The 22,228-nt window shown below is 47.8% G+C and overlaps 9 protein-coding genes and 1 pseudogene across 9 annotated transcripts; 8 read left to right on the forward strand and 2 right to left on the reverse strand.

Annotated features, from left to right (window-relative positions):
- Positions 1-119: 119 nt before the first annotated feature.
- On the forward strand, positions 120-1,463 carry GL50803_0013279 (uncharacterized protein; the record flags this gene model as incomplete). Its single annotated transcript, XM_038045716.1, has 1 exon — positions 120-1,463. The coding sequence occupies one exon, from the start codon at positions 120-122 to the stop codon at positions 1,461-1,463; it is 1,344 nt and encodes a 447-aa protein (XP_037901642.1).
- Positions 1,464-2,241: 778 nt separating this feature from the next.
- On the forward strand, positions 2,242-2,995 carry GL50803_003186 (Kinase, NEK; annotated as a pseudogene; the record flags this gene model as incomplete).
- A 77-nt stretch (positions 2,996-3,072) lies between these two features.
- Positions 3,073-5,121, forward strand: GL50803_0030474 (Ankyrin repeat protein 1; the record flags this gene model as incomplete). Its single annotated transcript, XM_001709096.1, has 1 exon — positions 3,073-5,121. One exon carries the CDS (start codon positions 3,073-3,075, stop codon positions 5,119-5,121), a length of 2,049 nt encoding a protein of 682 aa, XP_001709148.1.
- Positions 5,122-5,379: 258 nt separating this feature from the next.
- On the forward strand, positions 5,380-6,555 carry GL50803_0015219 (uncharacterized protein; the record flags this gene model as incomplete). Its single annotated transcript, XM_001709095.1, has 1 exon — positions 5,380-6,555. The coding sequence occupies one exon, from the start codon at positions 5,380-5,382 to the stop codon at positions 6,553-6,555; it is 1,176 nt and encodes a 391-aa protein (XP_001709147.1).
- A 68-nt stretch (positions 6,556-6,623) lies between these two features.
- Positions 6,624-8,333, forward strand: GL50803_0010460 (uncharacterized protein; the record flags this gene model as incomplete). Its single annotated transcript, XM_001709094.1, has 1 exon — positions 6,624-8,333. The coding sequence occupies one exon, from the start codon at positions 6,624-6,626 to the stop codon at positions 8,331-8,333; it is 1,710 nt and encodes a 569-aa protein (XP_001709146.1).
- A 76-nt stretch (positions 8,334-8,409) lies between these two features.
- On the forward strand, positions 8,410-8,982 carry GL50803_0010459 (rRNA-processing protein Fcf1; the record flags this gene model as incomplete). Its single annotated transcript, XM_001709093.1, has 1 exon — positions 8,410-8,982. One exon carries the CDS (start codon positions 8,410-8,412, stop codon positions 8,980-8,982), a length of 573 nt encoding a protein of 190 aa, XP_001709145.1.
- Positions 8,983-9,162: 180 nt separating this feature from the next.
- Positions 9,163-11,526, forward strand: GL50803_0015218 (WD40 repeat protein; the record flags this gene model as incomplete). Its single annotated transcript, XM_001709092.1, has 1 exon — positions 9,163-11,526. The coding sequence occupies one exon, from the start codon at positions 9,163-9,165 to the stop codon at positions 11,524-11,526; it is 2,364 nt and encodes a 787-aa protein (XP_001709144.1).
- A 5-nt stretch (positions 11,527-11,531) lies between these two features.
- Positions 11,532-15,485, reverse strand: GL50803_0016635 (uncharacterized protein; the record flags this gene model as incomplete). The annotated part of the gene is made up of 1 exon (XM_038045876.1): positions 11,532-15,485. One exon carries the CDS (start codon positions 15,483-15,485, stop codon positions 11,532-11,534), a length of 3,954 nt encoding a protein of 1,317 aa, XP_037901643.1.
- Positions 15,486-15,524: 39 nt separating this feature from the next.
- GL50803_0010455 (uncharacterized protein) lies at positions 15,525-19,130 on the forward strand (the record flags this gene model as incomplete). Its single annotated transcript, XM_038045621.1, has 1 exon — positions 15,525-19,130. The coding sequence occupies one exon, from the start codon at positions 15,525-15,527 to the stop codon at positions 19,128-19,130; it is 3,606 nt and encodes a 1,201-aa protein (XP_037901644.1).
- GL50803_0015216 (CH-like domain-containing protein) lies at positions 19,127-22,219 on the reverse strand (the record flags this gene model as incomplete). The annotated part of the gene is made up of 1 exon (XM_038045816.1): positions 19,127-22,219. One exon carries the CDS (start codon positions 22,217-22,219, stop codon positions 19,127-19,129), a length of 3,093 nt encoding a protein of 1,030 aa, XP_037901645.1.
- Between the last annotated feature and the right edge of the window lie 9 nt (positions 22,220-22,228).

A 22,228-nucleotide genomic window follows, 5' to 3' on the forward strand; every position in this document is an offset into this window, starting at 1 on the left:
TGCAGCCCGAAGGGGCTTCGGCCGTGAGTGTTCCTGTGCTCAAAGAGATAGCTTCAAAGCTGGAGACGCTAAGGAGGACGTTGGAGAGGGTCACTGGTCCCTCAGACGTCAAGAAGAGGATGAAGGACATTATCACGGAGACGCTGAATCTCGTCGACATATCCATTCGTGATAGTGATAATCATCCTGAAGGAGGAGTAGAAACAGCAGGCGCCTACCGCGTAGAAAGCGCTATCCAGGATGTTTTAGATAAAACCCTTGATCGGCTGATGCACGTTGAAAAACGAGCTAGTATAGCAGAAGCAGAGAATAACCTTATGAGGCAGGAGCATGAACGCCTTGCTGCGCACCAAAGGCAACAAGATAATCTTTTAGAAAACATTCAAAGGCTCTACCGGGAGGCACGCGACTGCTCAGACAGAAACGCTGCTTCAGCCAAGGAGTGGCGTGCCCGAGCCCATGAACTCGAGGCAGAGCTTGCTACGAAGAAAAGCATTTCTGGTGATCAGGAAAAAATCATGCAGAGACTCCGGGCTTTATACATTAGATATACAGAGCTAGCGGCTCGCATGAAAGAGCGGGACACTGAGCTCCGAACACAAGATGAACTCCACAAGGCTGAACTAATGACTCAGAAGAGCCTGGCAGCCGAACGGATCAAAACCCTGGAGCAGGAAATCTCAGCACTTAAGCGGCAAATAGAACTGCTAAAGAAGCTGGAGAGATCACCGGGAGGCTCGGTGTTGGACCGCCACGGTAATCATCTTCAGAGGCCTCAGACTCCACCGCTCTCGTTGGCTCGGGACCGTTCTCTTCGCGAGGACTCAGATCAGGGCGTCGGCACTATTTTTGTACGCAAACCTCTCCTGCAAGCAGAACAGCCGCAGCAATCAGATAGGACCATAGGAAGCGGAAGCGTGGGGAGCAGCAGCGTTGTGGATGATATTGACTTACAAACTATACAGAAGATTCAAGAGACCATGGACAAACACTATCCTCACAGCTATTCTCGCAAAAATACAGTCCATTCAGGGATACCATCATCATCTCAGCGGCTTAGACCGCATTCATCAGACCTATCTACACGACCCAAGATAAAGCCCAGTGGTTATCAAGCACAAGAGGATGGAGTGGCATACAGACCTAAGAAACACGCACGGAGCCTTCAAGAACAGTATGAGCGGCCAAAACACATTCAATCTTTATTAAAAAGCACATCTGTGTATGACCTGGTTGAGCCGAGCACCAATACCACTCGGGTATTTCCGTCGGAATCAAGCGTCCAGGAACAGGATTTAGGATACACGAGAACATACGATAAATCCCCTGATATTCAGGAGAGTAGACTAGAGGATGAGACAGACCTGCAAAAAAGTAAGGCGCATTCTATTCTGACTGGCTTATTTCAGTATTTGAAGCAAACAGAAGAGCAAATGATGGCAACTGATACCAAGCAGGCATAAGGGCCTATCTTTCACACATTTGCCATCTTGAATACTAGCTTCGTGCATTGATGCAGAGTGGAACTGGGTTTGAGGCTAGTTAATGCTATCTTTAACAGCTGTACATGAATCATCGGTAATGAGACATGGCCCAGAGTCCGTGCTCATCTTCATGTTATCCTGATTAGGTCCTTCAGATGGTTTGAAATCTAACCTTGCGATTGGCGATGTTTTATGCATAGGTCGTGCGAGGGCATGCTACACTTAGTCGGGTGTTAGCCAACACTCCTATGGTACTATTTAGAAAACTAATTCATTACAGGATAAGCCTTCCATATGATGCCGCGGTAGTCATGATGGTAGGCGTAACTGAGGCGTACTGCATCGTTTTAAAAAGTACCAGTTGTGGGGCTGCTGAGTTGATGTATTTATTGTCTAGGTCATGCCCTCTATTGCCCCACCGTGCCTTGTGGCTGGCTCGTGTGGCCCTCGGCATGTCCCTGCTGTGGAACGCACTTTTGGAGCCGACCACGCGCAGAGGACAGACCCCCCTACTCAGGCCCACGGTCTCCTGTCTTTGGCACTGAGCCCCAGCGCCACAGGGTTGCGGCGGGCTTCAGAAGCAAGGGTGACACCCGTAGCCGACGCAGAGCCTATGCGGTACATACCGTGAGCAGAGGAGAAAATGCAAAATGAGACTATGTTTGCTTGAACATATGAATATATAAATGAATCATATGCTCAATTATCAACTTAAACCTATTCAATCTATAAGATATCTATCAATCTAACAAATGCAATGACTAGAAGAGTAGTAACTAACGGCTTTAGCGATAGTTTCACCGGAATCCTGAAAGACATGGTGCTGGTGCTTCATTATAGCTCTTACTGGGTCACCTATGCACTCAAGAGTTTTCCTGATGAAGAACTCAGGGAAGTCGCATTGCAATGCACATCCAGACAAGAACTGATGATCGTAGAAGAAAGAATCCGCAGCTTGATGGCCCTTCATCATCCAAACATTGTGAAGTGCATGCGAGCCTTTGTATGCAATTCCTTACTGTACTGCAGGACAAAACGCTATAATAGACCTTTCGAGCACAAAAGGAAGCAGAATCTTCGCGAAAGCTGTCGTATGTCTGAAGGACGAATGCTCTATGTTGTCTGTCAAATAGCATAAGGACTGGCACACCTACACGACCCGAAGAAGAGAAGTAGAGCAGGGCACCCTCTTCCTGTGATTCCACATGGTGACGTTTGTCCGGCAAACACCCTCGTCAGTGAGTGCTTGGCCAGCTCCTAATGCTTACCCAGCAGAGCGAGCCACGGCAAAGGAGCTCGGCGCCATAATTACTGGGCTTAGGCAACCTGTCAGGAATCAGACCAACGAACACTCATGCTCCTTAGTGGACATGCGACAAGATAAGAACGACTTCACGAATCAGAAACCTGAGGCCGTCACGTTGTGTGTGCTACTCAGTGGCGGATCTAAAGTTCTTGTAAGCGCAGTTTGTGAGAGCAGCATGGATACTGCCGGTCTAGATACCAGCTGATCTTACAGAAATGGCAGAGCGGCCTCAGCACGTGTCATGAAGTGGGGAGGGATATCGGGTTCAAAAAATGTAATGCAATGGAGTTGGCCTACTTCACCCGCCTCTGCTACAACGATAGGGAGTTTGCTATTACGCACGCGGACGCTTTCCAGTTCGCAATAGAGCGACGGCCCTCGACGCGTGAGATCCTCGCCTTCGACACACAGATCCAGACGCTTCCCCAGACCTTGACTCGGTACTCAGAAAGCGGGCTAGAACTTTTCGGAGAAGAGACTGTGCGCCACAATTTCGCGGGCCCCATCATCAATGGCGCGACGCCCCTCATCTACGCCTGCTACCACGGCCATCACGTCATCGCCCAGCATCTCTCAGACCACACAGCTCAGCCATGTAGCAGGGACGCACTGGGACGCACGGCGCTCATGTGGGCTTGCTGCAATATTACCACTCCAGAGGCGTTAGACTGTGCACTTCTGCTCGTAGATAAGGAGGCGGGCATGGCAGATTCCTGTGGCAACACTGCCTTGATGTATCTATTAGAAAACATGTACTTGCGGAAGTATGATAAGTACCTAGAATTATTCCGCAGACTCGTTCGCGTTGAGGCTAGACGCTTCAACCAGGCCAACAACACAGCGCTCATGCTGCTGGTTAACTCCGACACGTCATTTGATAACATCTTATCTGCCGATCAAATACGTTTGCGCAAGCATGTCCTTAAGGAGCTCTGTGAGGTTGAAGGACCGCTGGTAGCAATAACAAATACGACCGCAATGGCAATCTTTCTACACAACACAGAGCGGATTTCTCCTCTAAAGCACAATGACTACTTGGAAATTATTGACTGTCTGCTTCCATATGAGGGGCTTCTCATGGATGTCAAGGCCATTGATAAGAACATGTTCAAACACCTCTGTAAAACAGATGATGGTAGGAAACGTATACAAGAGTTGACAACATATAGACCGTTTAAGTTTAGAGCAGATTTTGTCTGCGGAGAATACGGAGTGCATCAACTTCAGGATCGGCTACACGCCATAGCTCTGAGTTACATCAATACAACAAAGCAGCGCCTTTCGGAACTGTATGGCGAACACCTTGGCATGGACTCTCTTCTAGCTCTTACCATACCGGATAGCTCCGATGACCCAATTTTGAGGATAACTCCGGAGCATATAACATCGACTCTACTCTGTAGTCTGGATGAGACTAGCCTTGACCTTCTGCAGAATAATACAACGATTGGGTTGCCTTGTTTCAAAGACTCTCTTCATCTGAGTGAAATGAGCACTATAGTCATGGATGATCAAGAGGAGCCTCTGGCCCCTAGTGAGCATATTTCTAGTATTATTCAAAGCCCAAACAAGTCCATCAGTATCTTGTTAGGGCACACCGAAGACCAGTTGCCATCTAAGACTGAGGCTAAGCTGGCAGTGCCTGGTATGAGAGACAGCGACAGCATTGTTGCATCTCTGCCCGGTGTAGGCTCTAAACTAGCGGTTACATCTACTCTTCTGCAACCTGAAGGTAGCCATTTGCTTGAAACCACAGCGAGCGTGGCACCCACTGCCTCTACGTATAATCAAGATCTAGGCCAAGCAGAAGGGCTCCTCTTCACAACATACATCGCTAAGAACATGTACCACGTTGTCTTCTACTATCTTACCAGCAAGAGATTCTTGCAACGTAGGGCCTTGTTATACAACACGCATATGCTCCCAGGCTCTACTTCCCACCTCATTCAGCTGACGAGAAATAAGCTGCTGATGGCATTGGAGCTGGGCCATGTTGAGGTACTTGTTGTGCTCCTTATGATGTACTACCATGACCACGTTACCATCCCTTTTGCTCCTCTTCTCAAACGTGGGAGCGCTCTTCTTGATCAGATGGCCGATACTGTGCCCAAGAACGTTAGTCGCGGTGGTGGCACAGACCCCGTTGTGAGCGCACGTACTGGCCTAGCCGAGTGTGTGGATGTCCTGAGAGCCTTGGATCTCCGCATAGACGAAATATTCAACAAGATACGGCTTCATCTTGGAGGCCGCTTCGTCACTGCGCTGGAGATCATGCGGCCGTCCCTGAAGCTCCACCAGCAGAGGGGCGCGGCCTCGGACACGATTGAGTAAAGGATATCAGAGCGACAACTAACATCAAGGGTCAGTACAGGTCTGTGGTTCTGTCTTCATTTATTTTTTCGTCTGCTTTTGTTCTCATTTGCTTCGGAGCTTTTTAAAACCGTTTTTGAAACGATCTCGGTTCCCAGACTTGAACTTGCTGCCTAGTAACTTGCAGTAAAAGCACCGGTCCGGCCTCTGCGTTACCGTATCTCATAAATCTCTGTAATCTGTTTTGGATTTTTTAGAAAGCGAGGTTGAGTTGGCTGGATGCAGACTGCTCCCTTCGATATTGGCTCAGACTTCTCGAAAGAGCTTATGAAGAAGTACAAGCGGCTTTTGCGGGAAGAAACGCGCAGCCCAATTCACCAGCACCTTCTAGAAGATGATGCGGCACCTGACGGCATTCCGCGTCCTTCATCCAATAGTCGTCGCCCTTCAAATGACCTGACACAAGAACTACAAAGTTTTGTAACAAGCGAGGTTGGTGCTCAGCCAGTAGCTCGGGACGTGGAGCGTCTCGGAACACCTGTTCTCCAATTGAATAGCCCGCTTAGAGACCGTCCCAAGGTTTCTTTTAGTTCACTACACACTGAAAAGAGATCAGAAAAACCAGACAATAGTCACAGAGTGGTTTTCGACAGAACAGAGCGAGACCTTGGCTCCCAAGCAGAGCTCTATCCGATGGAAAACAGCACAACAGACATCCTTAAGGCAGAGCATGCTTCAATAGTCCGTGCACTGAAGCAGCGGGCACAAGAGCAAATCATGCAAGCCCACAAGGAGCGGGACATGGCAATTAACGAAGCTAGGGAATCAAGTTTAACATACATGCAAAAGATTGATCAATTAGAGTCGCTTCTCATGGCCAAGGACAATGCTATTAAGAATCTGCAGGGTGACATGGGTCAGCTCAAAGACCTTTACGACGCGCGGCAGCAGTCAATGATCGACAGACAGGTTGTTCTGGAGCAGGAAAATGCTCGTCTCAAAGATGAGGTACGTTCTCTTAATACTCGCGTTGATCAAATAAGGGACCACGAGCGAGCAACACTAGAGGAGAGGGTGAAACTGGCAACAGACGCCAATCTGGCCAGAGTGGAGAGCCTGGAGAACAAGTTGCGGTTAGCAGAGCGCACGATATCTTCTTTGGAGAGGGACAAGCTCGCGATACTCCAAGAGACAGCAAAAGATGTGACAGAAATGAATAAGTGTCATGAGGAGCTCAAGGACCGCTACTCTGAACTCGTATTAGCATGTAAAAAGCTCAAGCAAAGAGTGGTCATTGCTACCAGTGAACGGAATGCACTAAAAGAGGAAAACGAAGCACTGCTGGACGAGCTTTCTGGGCTGAGAGAACGGAACGAAAATCTCTCACGAGAACTTATCCGAGCAGACAGGCTTGTCTTTGGAAAACCGCGCAACTCATCTGGAGTGCGTATTTGACTTACTGTTGCTATCGCCAGGGGAAGTGAAATTCGTATTTTTTATTTCTCTCCCCTGAAGAGCTTTCTATGAGCTATTCCCGCGCATTTGAGCGGACGATGCTGAAGCGTGAACTGGATGGGGAAAAGGGGCGGACAATTGCCCCTCCAAACGGGGCTCAGGGAGAGAGAAACAATTACATAGGCTTTCTGGAAGGCCAGCTCGACAAGATAGCAGCGACAAGCGAATTCACTAAGCTTCTCTCTGATAAGATTGAAAACTTGCATACGACATTGACCATTCACGAGGAGAGGCTACTGAATCAGGCCCGACTATTGAACCTGACGCAAGAAGCCATAGATCAAGGGAATCAGCAGCACGGAAAGACTATAACCTTACTAAAGGACCAGCTCAGTATGCTGGACGCTCAATTGAAGAACTTGCAGGATCAGGTCTGCGCGACATCCTTGTCCATTGCAAAGTGTGCTTCAAACTCGGCTACGGCCCCCGTTCACGAGGGTGTTAGTGAAGAAACATATAAGGGAGTCCTAGCAAAAATGCATGAGATTCAGGATGTGCAGAAGCAACACGCTAGACAGCTCAGCCTACTATGCGCTGAGAATGAGGATGGCCTCACCCTTGCGAAAGTCAAGGGTCAACTAGATTCACTTGACACATATGTCCAGAAGTCCATTGCGGACTTGAAGGCGACAACTGTAAAGCCTTCCCAAATAGAAAGCACAGTTTTGGGAATGATTCCTGAGTTGAAAGCATCTATCCTCGCCGCATGTGAAGCAGAACTGACGAGCAAGCTCACACACGAGATTTCAGCCCAGATCTCGAAGTCTGCAAAATCCTTGACAGACAATCTTCTGTTGGCAATCCTTCCTGAGGTGAAAACACACGTCAAAGATTCCATTAAGCACATACAAGCTGAAGTTCGGCAAGAAACGATGGCGCTAAGCTCCGCACTCAACAACTTGAACGAGGACATGAATCAGAACCGAAGGCGAGTGAGCTCTACGCAGGGAGAGGTTGAGACGCTGGTCACGGTCATGGAGGAAATTCGGAAGCAGATCCGTCTGATGGAGCGGGGAGAGATAACAGAGCGAGCGCGGGCAATTCTGCAGTCCAATTCACCTAGACGCACGGGAGAGTCATCCCCGCGGATACGACGGTCCACGACCGGCGAACCAGGCGAAGACTGTACACTTCGCAACGGAATCTGGACAGACCAAAAGCGCATTTACACAACTTTCCGTCCTCTAGATGATAGGCAATACGTACCGATTGCAGTGCCCACACGAGGCTCTCCCAGTCCACCCCGTGATCTAGCTAATCGGTTCGACCCAGAGAAAATGCAGAGGAGAATCAAGTATCTGCTCACAAACAGTCCACAAAGTCACGCTGGAGACCTGAGCATTGGATCTGCCTCTAGTTCTGACCATGAGTCTAATAGGCAACCCCAACACCAAAAGCGAGAGAGGAGTGGAGGAGAGGGGAATGGAGACCACACATCACATGATATTGCACGTAAAGTGTCCAGAAATGCACGCTCTTCGAGTGCAGACGGTAGCCTCAGAGAAGGTGTGGGCCTGAACGTAATGACCAAAGAGCTTCGTAACTCTGGTAAGCTGTATAGTTCTAGCTCAGCCGTGGATGGAGTTGGGAAGCGTGTGTCCACAGCCACGAGTGCTCACACAAAGGGGACATCTTCCAAGAGCCGAGGCTCGTGCGACGGTCAGAGGGTTTTCACTAAGTCATCAGCAGGACAGATAACCGCCAGGTCCAAGCGGTAATAGTATGTTGTGGCGCGATCTGTATCACTCCAGTAAAGACTTGGTTTGTAATTAAAAAACCCCGTTTCGCATTAGAATGGGCAGCTCTAATCGCATCAGAAAGATGAAGCTTCGCCATATGGGGATAAAACGTACAGACGAACGCGTCCGCTTCCACCGAAAAGAGAAGCCCACTGAAGAGAAGGAGATAATGCGAAATGAAGAGCGAGTGTCTGCAGACCGCTTCTTTGAATATAACCCTAACCTAGGCCCGCCGTATCATGTGCTTGTTGACACATCTTTTCTAAATTACACAGTGAAGATGAAGCTCGACCTCGTCAATGCGATGATAGACTGCCTTTACGCCAAAGCAATTCCATATGTCACTGATTGCGTTATACAGGAGCTTGAACGACATGGTCAGCGCTTTGGAATCGCCCTCAGGCTTGTCAAGGACCCGCGGGTCAAAAGGCTCAAGTGCGATCATGACAACATAGGCTATGCAGACGACTGTCTCTACAACAGAGCCAAGGCAGCTCAGTGCTACATTGTGGCAACAAACGATGTGGAACTGAAACACAGGATCCGTAAGCTTCCGGGGATACCACTTATGAGCGTTCTTAGGGGTCGCTATGGTATAGAGCGGTTGGCAGACGCTGCCATAGCGTAGTTACGTAGTTACGTAGTCACATCGCTCGTGGATTTTAGTATCTAATGTGTATATGCTAAGGGTCCGTGCTGGCGGCGATCTGCACCCTTCTATCACGGCCACTGAGAATGTGCTAAAATGTGCTAAATAGACACTTTGAGACGCTTTTTTGTGTAAATTTTGATAATTTATCAGAAGGATATGGGTTCAAATTCAGAATTATCCATGACGCTGAACTTCGAGGATCTGGAGGGCGTGCCCGACATGAGCTATGTTTCTTTTATAGGCTTCTCCGGACACCTAATGAGGGGTCTGTTCTTAATGCCCGATGGCGAGGAATTTATCTACGCTGCAGGGAGTCACGTTGTCTTTAACAAAATACAAGAAAAGCAGGCCGTATCTTGCGGCAACACTAAGACCAACGCCCCCACAACTCGTCGCACGGGAGGCGGCTACGTGGCACCTCGGGCACGCGCACTTGGAGGCCACACCAACGACTATCTTGGGACAACCGTCGAGGGGTCTACCGGGTACATACCAAACAAAAAGCATGGACCCCCAGTGGGCGCATCCGGGTCTTCTGCGGCAGGTGGAGCTTCCTACCGAGATGTACAGGTAACAGACACAAACGCCATTCTTCCTGGCAATTTTGTCCGTCCCATTCTAGTAGCAGGACATACACAAAACATTTCATGCATGGCACTCGCCAATTCGGGAAAGTATCTTATCACCGGCACAGTCACCAATTACGGGTTTTCGCCAGAGATCATAGTCTGGGATACCAGCACCCGTAAGGCGCTCACACTGATAACCCAGCACAAGTCCTCAATCATAGATATTGCCATCTCCATGGATGAGACGTGGTTCATCACCATCGGGGAGGACAACTGGATTATTGCACACTCTTTGGATGAGGCCTGTGGGTATGAGCAGTTCAAGGCATTTGCTGGTCGCCGTATTCAAGCTAATAGACCTCCCACAACACTCATTGTTCTTTCTAGCAATGTCATAGTAGCTGGCGGCGAGGACTTTCTCTGCTTCTACGAATTGGACATACAGGGTCGTGTGTTTAGGGAGAACCCTGTACGCCTACCCCTGCGCCGGAAGATAAACTGCTTTAGAGAGGTTGACTCGCTTCTCTATGCGGGCACAGAATCCGGTGATGTCATAAAGATAGACCCGGTCCGACAGGTTGCAATGCAGGTTGTCCCGTCCAAGAAGCCATTTCCGGGAGCGATCACCAGTATTGTGCCGAACGACAACGGGAATCTCCTCGTGGCCACCAGTGCATCTAAGGTCTATTTGGTTAGAGCTGACACCATGGTGCCGGTTTCTGTCAACGACCTTCCGGCTGACACTCAGTTGGTGAGCTCAAGTGCGGCATTTACAAGCGCAGCTACGTCTGCTGTTTCTAGTGCCAAGACCGCCGCTGTAGCTGCTGCAGCATCGGACAAGGAATCGGCTATGGGAAACGGTCACTTGGCCGTTGTCAATGCGATAGCCAATGGCATAGCTTCATTGGCGGTGGCGTCTTCAGGTGCCTCAGAGTATGCCCTTGCCTACGGCCCCAACTGTTTCTGTAGAATAAATAAGGTTAGCCTAGAATCTCGGCTACTACAGACTGCTCCCCCTGCCATTACTACGCCACTCGGCACCGGATGTGTTGCTTTCCCGTATGACTGTGCACGCATCTGTGTGTCTGCGTGTGGTAGCTTCGTCTCTGTCTGGTCTCTCATCACAGGGCGAGAACTAGTTAGAATTTCTGTTCCAGGTGTGCGTGCTCTATCTGTGCTCATCTCGGAGGATGGATGTCAAATTATTTCTGGATGGTCGGATGGGGCAGTTCGATCTCATGCACCACAAAGCGGAAAGTCCTTATGGATAGCTGAGCAGGCTCACGATAACGGTGTTACTGCCTTGTCTCAATGCAGAGGAGGCGCGTATTTGGTTACTGGTGGCGGTGATGGCCGTCTGTGTCTCTGGGAAATTAGGGACTCATTCCAGCGCCTGGTACAAGTTCAGAAAGGCCACAAAGGAGCTATTACCTCCATAAATGTCAAGGTATTGGATAATGGAGACGAGGAAATGGTGAGTACTTGTTCAAGTGGGATGATACAGCTATTCCGCTTTACACATGGCCAGCTCTTCAACAAGCAAGATGCATTGCAGCACGAACCTGTCAAAATAGAACTCTCGTGGGCAAGCCGCTCGGAGGGAGGGTTGGCTGGCGCTTGGGAACTTTCAGATGGGTCGCAGGTCTTTTGTTGTGGATCCTCTGGAATGTTGTGGCTACAATGTGGTCGCGCAAATGGCAGTATTCTCAGAGCGCTGCCTCTCCCTATACCAGCCACGGCGTGCTACCTCTACGAAAGAAAAGATATAACGAAGATTTTAGTGGGTCTCCGCAACGGCCAGATCTTGCTGATTGACTACGACAGTGCTGAGATTGAAAAGAAAATCCACGTGCTCTTCGGCGAGGTCAAGTGTATAACTATGTCCAATGAAGATAACCTTGCTCTGGCTTCTGGAAACGATGGGAACATCGTTGCCTTCTGCCCCTTTTAGCAAGCTCATGTTCTGTTTTGTGAACTGGATGTAAAGGACAGGTACCGAGACAGTATGTAGTTTGCGCTTTCTATTGATCCTGTGGTCAAGTAAATAAGGACAAGTGCATGGGCTGCGGTCTGTACTATGGATTGTTCGTCGTCCGGTGTATATGACTGTCGTGGAGGAGGCCGCTGTGTCATGTGCTGTTCAAAGAGGAATTTCGTATTGGGGGCAACACTATCAGTGACATCTAAGAGGGAGTTTGAAGATGCTCGGGGGAGAATTAATAGGTGTAGTGGCCGGTCAAAGAAATTGCTGGAGAGTGAGGGGCCGTATTTGGATCGAAGGATCTTCTGAAGGATAAGCTCTGCTATGTCGAGTCTATGGCAATAGTACATGAGAGCCAGAGCAACCGCAAGGTGAGTCAGCTTTAGGTTCTGTCCGGAACATATGGTAAAGAGCTGGAGATAACGGAGACCCATCGCAATATGCTGTGTCTTGGTGTGGATCCTCTTGTTCCCACTAGTTTGCAAATAGGCAACTCCCAGAGTGTAGCACACTGAGGCCTGTATTGATCGCTTTATCATCTCTCGCTGTTCAAAAGGGCGATTGGTAAATCGCATCTCATCCTGCTCAAGTGCCCGAAGGATGTCGTCACTGAAGCATAAGGGGCAGAGCTTTTCATAGATGGTAATGGCCTCTTTAAAATAAGATGATTGGAAGAATGTGGCGGCCATTGCAAACGTTGCTGGAACGGAGTCAGGATACTTCCTAAGGATGCGCTTAAGAAACTTTCCAATTGGAAGGCTGGGTTCTGTCTGCTGATATTGCCGTATCAGGATAGTGTAGTCTTGCATATTATATGGGCTAGACAGACACCGGCCTCGCTGATATGAATACTGCATGGAAACTATTCCTGTCTTATGGATGAGATCCTTGGCAAGAAGGTGCATATAATCCAGGTGTTTCGAATGGGCCACCATGCCACCAACCTTCGGACTCCGCTCTGTAATGAAGAAGAGAAGGGACAAAAGAGTACTGCTTCTGCACGAAATGCCTTGATAGGTTCCTTCGGCCTCAACAATCTTCCCTATAATCTGCTGCAATTCTATCAAGAATAAATAAAAATCAATGCGGGAGACAACCTCCCCTGACACAAGGTGTGAATGCATCTTCTCGTCAGACAATCCCCTGAGGAGCAAATCTAGCTCCCAGCGACAGCTCTCTATGTCCTCGGGCAAGCTCAACAATATGGAGTTCCGAAAAATATGTAACGGATGGGCTGAGAAGAACTGATCGGCGATCTTTTGAAACTTGGTCGCAAAACTGTGCTTACTATTAAATTTGTAATTATTACGCAAACTAGAAAAAAGTTTGTATGCGTAGCGAGGGCGTGGATAGTTGGCTGGTAGCAGATAGGCATCTGTAAAAATAAGGCCAAAGCCAACGAAAAATGCGGTACATGCAAGCAATTCTAAGCCTCCAAATCCTTGATCTGGATAATGCTTTCTCAGAAAAGCTTCGATTGACAACTTCGCCTTAGACCCTGATTTGGCGCTTCGTAAAGCGACATAACTAGAGAAGAGCGAGAAGAGTGCATATAGCTGCAAGTTTGTAGAAGAGTACGCCTCCACAATACCGATTGTGTCTTGTTCAAACTCAATCCATTCTCGCAGCACTAAATCTTTTCGAAGGGGTATTGTTAGATGCTCAGTAAACGCAATTCCATAATCTTCAGGATATGATATTAGAGGAACTTCTAATGTAACCGTCGGAGGAGCGTCATCTATATCAATTGCTTCTGAAAGCGCGGGTCTTGGATGGACAATGTCTAATATCATTTTCAAGTTCCGGGTGATCTCCAGTTCGCTTGCTGATTCAGCATCTGCGGTTTGTGCTGTCAAAAGAGCAGCATATCCATCTGTTTGCTGTGCGTAAAGAAATCGTGCCAGCTCCTTACGAGGACCGACACCCTTGTAATACTTAAACGCCATGCCAAGCTGCTTGGCTACTTCGGCTTTCTGGACCCCTTGAAGGGCTTGAATTCTTGAGCTCACTATGAATAGACGGGAGATTGATCGCTTATGAAGTGGAGACGGTGTTTCCTGTGCCAAGAGCAGGTTAAGGTAAGACGTGGTCATGTCTGGCACCAGCTTTAAAAAGTTGAGGTCAAGTTGCTCAGCAAGCTTGTCAAGCGACATTTGTATTGCGGGGTCTAGAGCAGTGCCCCCATTAGACACAGGCTCATGAATTCGTGAGCCCGATCGGCTGAATAACTTCTTTGGGATACGGGTGTCTGCGTCTATGTTGACAATAAGATCGTTGATAAGTGCCATATTCCGTGTTTTTGTCAACCAAATGGCATCTGCTAGTCCTTCTAGTAAAAAGGTTGAGACATCTTCAAGCTCTTCGTCATATTGTGGGTGATATGCATGAGTGTAAAAGGTGCTTAAGACATTCTTAATGTGGAGAATAGATACCTTAGTCATCTGCCGCACCAGCATCGTATTCAGACCAGTACCAACACTGACGTTGCTGTTGTCATCGAGACAGGCGTTGGCATTACCGCTCGAAGCCTTCAAAGCCGAGATAACACTTTGCAAAGTGATAATGATATCAACTGCTGCCTTGTGCAGTGAAAACAGACAAATATATCTCTTGTACTCTGCCCGCTCCTGTCCTCTCTTACTTCCAACACTTTTCAGAGCGAATTCTAAAAGAGTATTGAGTAGTTCAATAATACTTTCATAGCGTTTTGTTTTGTAAAGCAACTTCAACAGACGATTGATAATCCCTGGAAGAAGACCACTGACCTCTAACATACGCACTTGCTGGCCGATGAGAAACGCGATCTGCTCACTAGCACAACGCATCTTGTGCACATTACCCACCTTTAGGTCGTTAATTTTGTCTATAAACTGGAGAGTATGATTCTCAACATACGGTGCGTGCATAAGGTGGGTGCAAACCTTTCTATTAAAGCTCAAAAGGACCCCGCGGTCGCGTGCAGTAACGTCTCCATGATTTTCCAGCATAAAGCGATTGAAAATATTACACATGTCTCGCTCAAAAACAAGAAGCTGTGAGTCTCTCTCAAATATGTTATTACAATACATATCATCGAGCCCAGCTATGAAAAGAGGCAGAAGTCGGTGAAGACAGTATAAAGCCTTAGGCAATCTTCTAACCTTTAAATAATCGGTGATCAACACGAGAAACTTCTCTGCTTTTGGCTGAAGAATGGCAGCGGCAAGTTGAAACTCCAGAGAAGCAATAAGGAGAGTACTTTCTGCAAGAGATTGTGGCTTATTATACACTCGCAACACTTTTGCTAATTTAACGTGCTTTAAGAATAGCTGCTCACGGATAATCGTTTCGTAGAATGATGCAAGCATCTCAAAGGCGTGGTATGCACGGGCGTCATCTGCAATGCATTGCTTAAGCAGGTTTATGGATTCAACGTAGTCCTTCTCTTGAAAAGCCTGCATAGCGAGAGACACACTATTCCGGGTGCTTTCTTTTACGATCCTAGTGGGTTTCTCTTGCTGAATAATGGTGTGGAGAAGGGCCAGCGAGGGATACTCTCGAAGCAAGGCCATCTCCGTGTCAGTCTGCTGAAAGAGAACCTCGTCTGTGAAGGCAAGCTCCCCCTGCTCATCTGATTGCTGCTCCGTCTGCTCTTCATCAAGCAGCTCTTTATCAAATCTCTTAGCCCTAGAAGATTTAGCTGTCCCATTAGTTGATACGGTTCGGGCAGACACCTTCTGCTCTCGTGGCGAGGCGAGGCCGTCAGTACTAATATCAGTTGGAGCATCGCTTGGTGTACTGAAGGACTCTTCGTGTGAGGACTTAAAGCTTTCTGCATAGGTATCCGACGAGCTTGGATAGTAGTCTTCGTCTATGTTCTTGCGCTTTGGTTGTCTCTGGGGCCGAGAGATGAACCCAGTGACGTAGCGGGCGTCTGGATGATCCTGCATTGAAGGCAAGACCGAAAGCCAAAAACTAAAAAGAAGGCCATGTCATCACGGCCGGGCTCCTCGCGAGCGGATGCCATATCTGCACTGATGACTATGAGCCAATCGGTTACACGAGTGGGATACGTTCCAGCGGAGCTTCAAAACACATTGAGCAAAGGACTTCAACGACCCGTATATGCATCTCCTCCACACTTCTTTTCTCAGAAAAATCTCCGGTTAAACCAGCAGCAACAGAGATCACCAATCCGTACCATTTATCAGAGACCAAAAAGATTTTCCTCCGAGGGCCCCCAGCCATCTGTCTATGTACGCAATCTGGCCAACGAGATTAGAACAACGTCATCACCAGAACACTTTCGTCGATATCCCAAGCAATCGTTCCACACAAGTCAATCTGCAACCATTACCTATAAAATTGCGTTATCGAACCATCAGACAAAGCTTATGCATATTCCTTCAGATACCAGAGATGCTAAGGCGTCTAAAGAGACGGATAGTTGCAGCGTTGGAGGGTTTCGCCCTATAGACCCATCTGCTGCTGCGTTAGTCAATACAAAGGCCTCCGGTCCTGATTTGCGAAAGCATGAACAATCACAGGAAGACATCCAAGAAACATTTCTCACAGAACCGCCCGTTGATTCCATTCATATAAACGAGGCTCCAAGGTCACCGTCACCGCTTGCGCAACAGCTCTTGGATGATGAGGCGCTCACCGAAGAGGCCAGGTACTTGTACCCAAAAGTGCTTACTCCAGATCGTCGCCGTCTTGATCGCTATATTCAGGCGTCCCATGGATATGTGGGGAAAGAGTTTATAGAGGTCACCGAGAAACATAGTGTTGGGCAAAAGAGACTTGTTGCAGAAAAATACAACAGTGAATATATCAATAAGCTCCCATCATCTCACCACAAGATAGAGAAGTCAAGTATATCAAAGCGCAACAGCAACAGGGGCTCATCTCTACCTTATGACCCTTCATCATCTAAGCAGCGAGGTCATTCTGAATATTCCCAAGCATCCATATCTACCGTGCAGAAACAGCGGGATAATAGAGCAAATGTTCAGGTCGAACTCAGCAAGCTCGCGTGGGAGGACGCTTTTATAAGGAAAATCGATCTCATGACTGGCGCTCAATTAGAGAAGCCCGAATCTTCTACAAAGCCACAGGAGAAAGTCTCTGACTCACCACACCAGTCCCAAAAGCGCTCCACTCCATATCCCCACTTGGCAAGCATGTATACTGCAAGCGCTGAACGTAAGCAGAGGCCCCGTACAGCTAGGACAAGCAACCTTAATGAAGTGCGTGAGTTGATGGTAACGTCTGTGGCGAGACAAGGTCTAGTAAGGAAAAGACCAGTATCAGCAACCATCCCACAGACTTCTACACTGCCATCTACTTCTTCTCTTGATAACTTATCAAGCGATGGCATTAAGAAGATGATTTCTGCAACAAGATTCATATCTAGTGTAACTGCTGCTGCCCCTTCGAAGGCAGAGATACGAGATATGTGCGAATTCCACAAGAGGACCGCCCGGGACGCCCAGACAGAAAGAAATGTTTCTCTTCTTAATCCAAATGTTGCAGACTTATTCACACGTCTTGGGGAACAGCGCGCATGCACATTTTGCGACCATTACAACAAGAACAGAGCAGTGGCTTGTAGACTCGTTCTTACACAGATCTTACACCTATGCCGACAGCACATGTGCATGCAGTACTTTAACTGCATTTCAGCTGTACACAATCCCTTCCAATCTACACAGCTCTTCTTAGAATGGGAGAATCACTGCATAGTAATTAGAGCGTGTCTGCAGGCGCTCCATCGCCTTCGGTTTTTCCATGTTATCATGGATCAGCTCCTGTACCATCTACCAGAGTCTTTTTTCAATGAAATTTCTAAGGCTCCGCTCAATCAGCTGGGTCTTTCGGCGGAACTCATACGCTCCTACTTTACCCTCAAGCGAACCACTAGTGATAGATACGACGATAACACGTCGAATAAACTACTGACCTCATTGTCGCCCAGACAAGATAACCCGCAAGTTTCGCTAGACCAAAAACGATCGGTGGAACCTGAAGCAAGCATTTCTGCGGGATTTTTTCCTGACCACAAACATGTGATAGACTTATCGCTTATAGAGCTAAGCACTGCTGTTTCAGAAAGTGGACAGCAAGGAGGTATTGCAAACAATAACATTACAAACACCAACGCCCGTCTTGCAAATGTCAATATTGGCGCTTTCGATGCACCAGCTCATTCATCTCCCTTACCTGACCAGACAAAACCCCAATCTATAGCTACAGACCGACGGTATCTTGCACCACTTTCCCTAGAAGTAGCAGTTGCCATTACTAGCATTCTAGCTGAGAGATTGAACATCTTCACCAGAAAGACACAGCGGAAGTCAGGGATAGACGGCGCTCTTCTCTGTGGAGTCATTGCTTTTATTGGGGCATGCAACTATGACTGTTACTATGAGCTCATAAGCCCAGTACCATTAGAAGAGCGTTTGAGTACATTTGCCGGTCCGAGTGTACCGAAGATTAGAGCAAGAAGCTCTAATAACCACGGAGAGGCATCAATAACGCGTATCCTGGACTACCTGTGTGTTGAGATCTTAAGCATGCTCGTCAATAGTTATAATGATTCCCTACCCAGTAATTTAACATATACCAATAAGTCAGCAAAGACACCGTCAACGGCCCCGCGATTTGAGGTAGTTTCCTCACTCAATAGGGCGCACCCAATCAACGCAACAAGCGTAGACTGGCTCCAGCTCAGTCTGTACGATGGCTTCATCGCGGCAGTCTCGTCATTTCGAGCAGCATGCAACAAAAATAGATTCGTCGCCGAGCATACCTTCTTACTGGAATTTAATCCTCAATTGTCGCACAGAGTGTTTGAGGCGGCCGCAATAGTCCTGAAAAACATGCCAGTACATGTCGCAGCCCAGCATTTTGACCGTGTGTGCCTAGTCACCTTTTGCACCATTACCTTTATCAAAGGGGCCATAGTCTCGGCCTCTACACGGAAGGTCATAACGACAATATTTCAAGGCGTCATTCTGAATGACCCCTACACGATAGCAAACGGATACTACTTGTTATCCACGTGCATAAGCATTCTTCTGGATATGAGGATAATGTGTAGAGAGAGCCAGAGCAATAACCAGAACAATGCAGAGAATAATCTCAGATATCTGTCGTACTTATTTTCAGAGCTGTGCCTCCTCAGTGGGATAATAGTAGAGACACATTGCTTGAGCCTAGCATCCGGTATAGCCTTGGGGAATATTCACATGATGTTTTCTAATTATCCATCTAATATAAACGGTGCACTGCCCCCCTTTATTTTCTTTTTCAGCGGAGCTGAGGATGCCAATCAGACAGATATAAATATTAATCATGAAAAAGCAGGGATATATTTGAAGTACTACGTAGCCTCATTCGTCATGAGACTGGGAATCTCATATGCTCGGTGCGCGGGTCGCCTGGACATGTCCATTGCAGAAATCATCTCCAGTTCTAGCGTTTTTAGGCACTTATACCAGGAATACTCTGCGTATCGTGAAAAGTATGTCCTCGTAGATGAGTTTTGCAGGGTTCTGTTCGAGGAGAACAAGGGCCTGATGCTAATCGGCTAGACACGACCAAAGTTCTCAACGGTGTGGGGGCTTCTGTTGCAATCTCCTACTTCTTCTGTTAATATGGAGGATGTGCTCGTCGGAGATTCTTCTGGTTCCATGGGTGAGTCCTTGGGCTTCAGCCGCCGCATAGCAGAGCGCTTGCTTAGCTCCCTGCTATGTGCACTCACCGGTTTGCTGTGCTGTGCACTGGACGTCCGCGACATATTACTGGGAGTCTCGCTGACAAGATTTCCGCCTGGCGTTATGCAGCTGTACCTGTCCTTGCACCCTTGTTGAATGGACAGGTCGTCCCCGACTATGCTGCGAAGAGTTGCACAGCCAACCGAACTGACTTGGTCTATGAATGCGTCAAAGATGCGCCTGTGTGTTTCTAGCACAGGAAACTCATCTATCTCGTTGAGATCGAAATCAAGAACATTACTAAACAGGTCTGCATTGCGCATGTTGAGGATTTCCTCTTCTATCAATAGGACCATGTTCGCACATTCGGACATTATTTGTTCTGTGTCCACAATTAAGTTATGCATACCGTTCAATACTATGTGCTCGTTTGTTCCCTTCTCCAAGACCTTGAGTAAATCTTCAACTGTGTTGATGTTCAGTGTGCTAGCGTATATGCCGTTCATGCTGCGTATAGCCGCCATGTCCACAGCACCTGCCGAGGTATCGCGAGCTGACAATGCAGAAATGGGCTTTCCTTTCTTGGGTGTTCCTATCGGAGGCATAGACCTGTTGAGGATTGGCTTAGCGGTTGCAATTGATGATCTTGCGGTCGCGTTGGCATAATCAGAGTCGCCGCGAGATATGTAAATTTGAATGCACATGTCAACAAGCACGCTAATCACCTTATACGTTTCTGTGAGGGTTGTGGCCAGCGATCGTACAAAGGAACGGATGACAAAGATGCTTTCGTGCTTGACGAAATTGTTGATTATTTTACGCAGTCCTAGAGAGATATGGGTGGCAAGAGGCGCTAATTTAGAGTCCCTATGGGGAGGAGCTGCATTCGTTGCACGAAAGATTGAAAGACTGGATGTAGCCCCAGCAGCTCTCTGAACCCCGGGGTCATTGAGTAGTAATCGCTCAGATGCAGAGCGTTTGCCAGAAGGAGTTGAACCCCTGACAGAGCTAGTCGTGGCAGAAATCTTTCCAGAAAGCTTTTTAATCTGCTTTGTGGACAGCCCCGTCAGCATGCGTTGCATATTCTGAACGCTCCTCACCAAAACAGATAAAATGCTCCTGGGTCCCTCGTCGCAGTTCGTAATGAGGGCTTCAAAAGTGGTTGTTTTGAGGTCACTGTACTGGTTGAGAAAAGACGCCAACAGCACACACGTTTCACTCCAGATTTGCGTGCAAAGGCCAATGCAATCCCGAGTGGCTGCACAGGTGCGTGTGATTGCAAAACTGTTTGCTCGCGTGTTATTCGTTGTGCACATAAATGTTTTGTTTGCAAAAAAGGCAAAATATTCCAACAATTTGATAAAGTCTTCAAACGGCACATTCGAGGAGGAGATTGGCAGCTTCCCGAGAGATCTCAGGGTCGCTAGGAGAAAGGCAAGTTTCTGCTGCGACAAGAAAGATATAGGTTGACCGGCAGCCGGACGCGCCTTGACCAAATTGTATTCCTCTGTAACGTTCTCCAGCTGTGTTGACAAATAGTCTTTGCTGCTATAGCTCGGGGGCTCGAAAGTGGAATACTCAGCACTCGAAAAAAGATAGTTATTAAGCATTATAACTCCAGTGCGTGGGAACATGCTGATGATAATGGCCATGCAGTGGGCAACAAATTCTATTGGACCTATTTGCTTTGCAGTATTGTAAGACGGCAAAGGGTAGACAAGGCTGTGGGAGGAAATAGGAGAGCTAATATACCCTGGTGAGAGGCCCAAGGAGAAGAAGTTCCGCGAAGTAGAGGGGTCGATGTCTTTGCCATAAATATCGTTAACGCTCATTGCTAATGTGACAGGATCGTATATATTACGGTAAGACACTGGCTCTGTGGCAAAGAACGAGGTCGGCAAGTAGCTGAATAGGCTATGCACTATGAAGTCCAGGTACCTAGTGGATTGAAGATTTTCTTCGCTAAGCTTACGAAGTACTGACATCAGCAGAACTGTGAGAAAACGCTGTAGGGCCCCAAATATCACCGTGGAGAGGGTTAGTGAGTAAGTAGAACAGAATGCAAAAATGGTGAACATTTCCGACTCTAATGAAAACGAAACTGCTTCGGTGATGACGTCTACTTTGTGCTCAAGCAGGCGTAAAAATTCTAAATGGAACACGGACCTTACAGACTCGTTGGCAAGTTCTGCGTCGTTTATGATGTCATCTAAGGAGATGTCCGGCATGAATGACGCCTCCTCGGCCACCTGGATATATTTTTTCCGCATGTATACATTGTTCAATGCGTAATCATGTATTTCATATGCGACTCCGGAGAGTTCCTGCAGATTAAAGTTCTGCTCAATCATTGCAATATAGGCTCGATTATCCATGTCTAGGAAGCTCTTCTGGAGAAGGACAAGGGTGGCCTGGGCAATCTCCGCAAAGGTAACCACTCTAGTGACAAACTGGGCATTGTAGAGCTTGTCTCGTTCTTTGCTGGTAACAACAGGATTGGCCACCGCAGGCGCCTTGATGACTATTGGGATATCTCTGCCAATCCGAGATGTTGTCTGCTTACTGCCTCGCGTAGATGGGCGTGTGGTCTCAGGCTTATCACAACACGTAGGATGTCTTGCAATCTTTTTCGTTGTAAATTCATACAGGTACGTTAGAATGGCGCACGCGCCCATCTGCACCGCTCCAGACTCTCCACACACAGCATCAACCCGCCTATCCCAGTCTTCTGGAAACGGAAAGTGCACCGCCGCCAGACAACGCCTGATATAGGACCAATTTTCTCTCCTGTCGGCCAGTATATTGCCCTCATTGAGGTCCAGAATGGTGCAGCTGTCGCGAAAATATCGCGAAATGATCTCTGCAACAACGTGGCCGGAGGAGACATCATGCTTAAGATTTCGTGGAACCTTCTTAAGCTCTAGTGTGTTCAACCACCGAAGAACGTCAAAGCTGAGGCTAGCCATGGTGTCTGT

This window comes from Giardia intestinalis, chromosome 1 (genome assembly GCF_000002435.2).
Source record: "Giardia intestinalis strain WB C6 chromosome 1, whole genome shotgun sequence".
NCBI lineage: Eukaryota > Fornicata > Diplomonadida > Hexamitidae > Giardia > Giardia duodenalis.